Source organism: Triplophysa rosa, linkage group LG25, assembly GCF_024868665.1.
Source record: "Triplophysa rosa linkage group LG25, Trosa_1v2, whole genome shotgun sequence".
In the NCBI taxonomy this organism is placed as follows: Eukaryota; Metazoa; Chordata; class Actinopteri; order Cypriniformes; family Nemacheilidae; genus Triplophysa; species Triplophysa rosa.
Genome location: NC_079914.1, coordinates 2673947 through 2679273, shown reverse-complemented (window position 1 = coordinate 2679273; position 5327 = coordinate 2673947). Strand labels below are relative to the sequence as shown.

General features: G+C 40.6%; 1 protein-coding gene across 1 annotated transcript in view; it reads left to right on the top strand.

Moving 5' to 3' along the window:
* Positions 1–5327, top strand: part of LOC130549221 (serine/threonine-protein kinase pim-3-like) — a 12130-nt gene that overhangs the window by 2352 nt on the left and 4451 nt on the right. Inside the window, exons 2-10 of the mRNA XM_057326441.1 lie at positions 93–471; positions 617–793; positions 962–1050; positions 1194–1329; positions 1520–1614; positions 1788–1844; positions 2236–2617; positions 2742–2918; positions 3087–3175. Coding sequence (XP_057182424.1) covers positions 93–471; positions 617–793; positions 962–1050; positions 1194–1329; positions 1520–1614; positions 1788–1844; positions 2236–2617; positions 2742–2918; positions 3087–3175 — 1581 coding nt within the window. The remainder of the gene's footprint in view (positions 1–92; positions 472–616; positions 794–961; positions 1051–1193; positions 1330–1519; positions 1615–1787; positions 1845–2235; positions 2618–2741; positions 2919–3086; positions 3176–5327) is intronic.

The window sequence follows — 5327 nt, the reverse complement described above, 5'->3', positions numbered from 1 at the left end:
AAAATTCTATTGTCTTCAAATTTTCCAACACGGAGAAAGATCTGTGTTTGAGAAGCCAACTGTATGCAATCATGCTGTTGTCTTTCTTCTAGCCGGATTATCCTGAGCCCCTTCCACGTGAGGTGGCTCTTCACAAGCTTGCCTGTGAGGGAAAATTCGCTCCTGAGATCGTCCGGCTCTTGGACTGGCAACTGTTTCCAGACCACTACGTCATGGTCTTAGAGTACCCTTCTCCCTGCATGGATTTGCTTGATTTTACTTCGAGCAAAGGGGGAAAACTCAAAGAGGACTTAGCCAAAGACATCATGTGGCAGGCAACCATGGCTGCTTACATGTGCTGCCAACGGGGAGTTTTCCATCATAATATCAAAATGGAGAACCTCCTCATAACAAATGACACCCTATTTGTCAAACTCATCAACTTTGGGTGCAGCGATTTACTTAAAACGTCAATTTATAAGACGTTTATGGGTATGTTTTATCATTTCAGACACATCATTTACATTTGTGTAAATAAGATGATGGCATTCAGATTCAGTGCTAGGCTCACTTTTAGAGGCTACAAAATACTGTGGAAACGTAAACAATTAAATGACATGAAATCTGTTTTCTTCAGGCACAAGAGACTACGCCTGCCCGGAATTTTTCAAAACGGGCGAGTACCATGGCAAGCCGGCGACGGTGTACTCGCTCGGGGCGGTGTTGTTCGCCATGCTGTGCGGGAAATTTCCCAACTGTAATGACCGGTACTCGATCAACGAAAGGATCTGGTACAAGGACGGCTTGTCTGAAGGTGAGATCTTCATCTGGCCAACTAGTTCTGAATGATAGAAAACAGAACAAGTGGTTTGATAAAAGAATCGAATAAGATGATGAATGAGAGCAGGTGTGAAGTTTAAAGTGACATTCAGATAAACTCACAGTTTAAGGTGATAATCGCCTCTTCATTCTTTCTGAACAGAATGCTGCGATTTGATAGAAACCTGTCTACAGGAGGATCCAGAGAAACGTATTGATCTGGAAGAGATTCTTAACCACAAATGGTTTCAGGTACCGAGATGTTTACACACATGACACATTTTCTGCATTTGTTTTTGCTGTTGGTTTATTCTAGAATCTAGAAGTTGGAAAGTCAATATATGTTACTATCATATATTTACTCAATACACCACTTATATTACTGTTCATTTCAGGACAAATATCCTGCCAACAGCCTTCAAACTCCCGTCCACTCTGAGAGCATTAATGTCATTCAGGATCCAGAAGATTCTGGGTCTGACTTTAATGTTGACGGAGAGGATGATCAGGAGCCAAAAGTGAGAATTGAAGGTAGTTTACTTTCGTAATTACAACACAAACTTCATAGTCCTTGATTCTGATTGGTCTATAGCAGCGTTTTATTTACACAATGATTCTGTGTAGCACTACACACCCTTATTAATAAATATTGTTAAATAGTTTTGGGTTATGTATTGCTAGTATTTGGTGATTCATGTCTGTTGCATTTATCTTTAAACAGAAATCAATGGCCGCCAGTATAAGATCGGCAGAAAGCTGGGTCAAGGCGATTTTGGAGTCGTCAATGAAGGGACCCGTCTGGAGGATGGCTTAATGGTTTTATTTTTACCCTTTTTTTATCCTGTCTTGTCCTCCTCTTTTTGATATCTCATCCTATTCTTTTCAAACCTTAATATATCCTATGTCCTCTTTAATGTTGTAAATGTATTATAGTTCTGTTCTGTTCAGGATGAATGCTTACACAAATCCATTTTTCTTTTGTTGATCAGGTGGCAGTAAAAGTTGTTAAGAAGACCAAGCAAATGATCGAGGATTACATATACATTGTAAGTAGCTTGTGTTATTATTCAATTGGAAACATCTTCATAGATTTTTAAGTACAAACTTAAGTTTGTTTGAGATTGAGCTAAATCCTTGTTTGTTAAGACACCTTAATCTTTATGGGGCAGTCGTGGCCTAATGGTTAGAGAGTCGGACTCGTGACCAGAAGGTTGCCGGTTCGATTCCCAGGGTAACGACTGAGGTGCCCTTGAGCAAGGCACCTTACCCCTACTGCAGTGATAGCTGCCCACTGCTCCAGGTGTACGTGTGTTCACCACTTGCTATGCGTGTTCACTACTCTCTGGATAGGTTAAAAGCAGAGGGTCACCATATCTGACTAATAGGTCACTTCACTTTCACTTAATCTGTTCATGATTAAATTAGTCTTTCTTCTAGCCGGGTCATCCAGAGCCCCTCCCACGTGAGGTTGGTATTCACATGCTTGCCTGTAGGGGAGGAAAAGTTCCTGTGATCGTCCAGTTTCTGGACTGGCAGGATCATTCGAACCACTATATCATGGTCCTGGAGCGCCCTTCTCTCTGCATGGATGTGTTGACTTTCTGGAGAAGCAAAGGTCGGATCGTCACAGAGGACATAGCCCAGTATATCTTGTGCCAAGCGACCGAAGCTGCTGAAATCTGCTCCCGACGGGGGGTTGTCCATAGGGACATAATACTGCAAAACCTCCTCATAAACCCAAACACACTGCAGGTCAAATTGATTGACTTCGGGATTGGCGATCGTCTCAAAAAAACACCCTACACAGAGTTTTATATGGGTATGTTTGATCACTTTCCTTTATGAACAGCTGTTTACATAAATACTAAGATGATATTTTCAGATAGTGTCTATTCTCACTTTTGAGACATCACATTTTTTGCATGCTAATCTGTTTTCTTAAGGCACCATTACCTACATCTGCCCCGAATTTGATGAAACGGGCGAGTACTACGCCAAGCCGGCGACGGTGTACTCGCTCGGGGTGGTGTTGTTTGCTTTGGTGTGTGGGGACTTTCCCAGATTTCATGACAAACTCCGGATAAATGAGAAGATGTGGCACAGAGACGGCTTGACTAGAGGTGAGATCTTCATCTGGCCAACTAGTTCTGAATGATAGAAAACAGAACATGTGGTTTGATAAAAGAATTGAATAAGATGATGAATGAGAGCAGGTGTGAAGTTTAAAGTGACATTCAGATAAACTCACACTTTAAGGTGATAATCGCCTCTTCCTTCTTTCTGAACAGAATGCTGCGATTTGATTCAATCCTGTCTACAGGAGGATCCAAAGAAACGTATTCGTCTGGAAAACATCCGTTACCACAGATGGTTTCAGGTATTGAGATGTTTATACACCTGACACAAAAAAAAGGGTTTTAGTGTTAGTCACCTTTAGTTTTTAGAGCATGAGTCACATACAGTAGAAAACTGAAGTAAAATGCATTTTCTCTGTAGAGGGCACAGTTATTGAAAAATCAAGACACTAAAAACTAAAGTATTTGTTTTCTAATATTGCTATATTTTCTGCATTTGTTTCTGCTGTTGGTTTATTCAGAAATCTGCAAACGTGGAAATTTCTACAGCGGAATATATGAGGAATATCTTGACGGTTTGCTTTGGTGGTATTTTTTGTTATCTTTTGATCATAATTATGGTTAATCTTCTTTTTTAATTGGTGCAATTAGGTGTTTTGTATCAATAATAGGTCATTTATGTGAATCGTGTAAATCCGAAGAGTTTTTTTTTTCCGTGGGGGCTGGGAGGGGGGATGTGAGGGGTCTGAGGTATACTCCAAGCGTCTGAAACGTCTTTGGTCCAGCACCTGAATTGATATTCGTCCGAAGTTTCAGTCGCAGAAGCTGTAGTTTACAAATTATATTTAATAATTGTTTTAGACCGATAAATTTGCTTCATAATATATATATATATATATATATATATATATCATTTGATAGTGCGTCGTACGGGGTGGTTAAAATACAGCACAATTCATTTGATAGTGCGTCGTACGGGGTGGTTAAAATACAACACAATTAATTTGATAGTGCGTCGTACGGGGTGGTTAAAATACAACACAATTAATTTGGTAGTGCGTCGTACGGGGTGGTTAAAATACAGCACAATTCATTTGATAGTGCGTCGTACGGGGTGGTTAAAATACAGCACAATTCATTTGATAGTGCGTCGCACGGGGTGGTTAAAATACAGCACAATACATTTGATAGTGCGCCGCACGGGGTGGTTAAATACAGCACAATTCATTTGATAGTGCGTCGCAGGGGGTGGTTAAAAATATCAGCAGAATTAATTTGATGTGCGTCGTACGGGGTGGTTAAAATACAGCACAATTCATTTGATAGTGCGTCGTATGGGGTGGTTAAAATACAGCACAATTCATTTGATAGTGCGTCGTATGGGGTGGTTAAAATACAGCACAATTCATTTGATAGTGCGTCGTATGGGGTGGTTAAAATACAGCACAATTCATTTGATAGTGCGTCGTATGGGGTGGTTAAAATACAGCACAATTCATTTGATAGTGCGTCGTATGGGGTGGTTAAAATACAGCACAATTCATTTGATAGTGCGTCGTATGGGGTGGTTAAAATACAGCACAATTCATTTGATAGTGTGTCGTACATGGTGGTTAAAATTCAGCACAATTCATTTGATAGTGCGTCGTATGGGGTGGTTAAAATACAGCACAATTCATTTGATAGTGCGTCGTATGGGGTTGTTAAATACAGCACAATTCATTTGATAGTACGTCGTACATGGTGGTTAAAATTCAGCACAATTCATTTGATAGTGCGTCGTATGGGGTTGTTAAAATACAGCACAATTCATTTGATAGTGCGTCGTACGGGTGTGTTAAAAATCACAGCACAATTCATTGATATGTGCGCGTACGGATGTGGTCCTATAAGATGCAACAATCAGCACGTTTCCACATTCACTTGATTAGGCGTCGTACTATGCGTCGTTTAATCTCCTAGCACGAACATAACTGAGACAGGCACTATACATTATATCTTGTCACGCTGTCAATGGAACACCGCAACGCTAGCGATTCATTTGGCTGACTAGTGCGTCCGTTCGGTGGGCAAGGGTTGTTAAATACACACAGATTCATTTGATTAGTGCGTCGTACTATACGGTTGTAATCAGACTTATTTAACAAGATGTGGTTTAAAATACAGCACAAATTTATCTATGTGACCTCAGTTAGATCGATTCGTAGACATCTCGCAGGGTGGTTTTAAAATCTACATACCAATGTCACATTTGATAGTGCGTCGTACGGGGTGGTTAAAATACAGCACAATTCATTTGATAGTGCGTCGTACGGGGTGGTTAAAATACAACACAATTAATTTGATAGTGCGTCGTACGGGGTGGGACGGCCAGCGTTTTAAAATACCCCTACCCACTCCAAACGCTGCAGTAGGGCAGGTACCCGGCTATTATATCGACGCTTCTTTACCCAG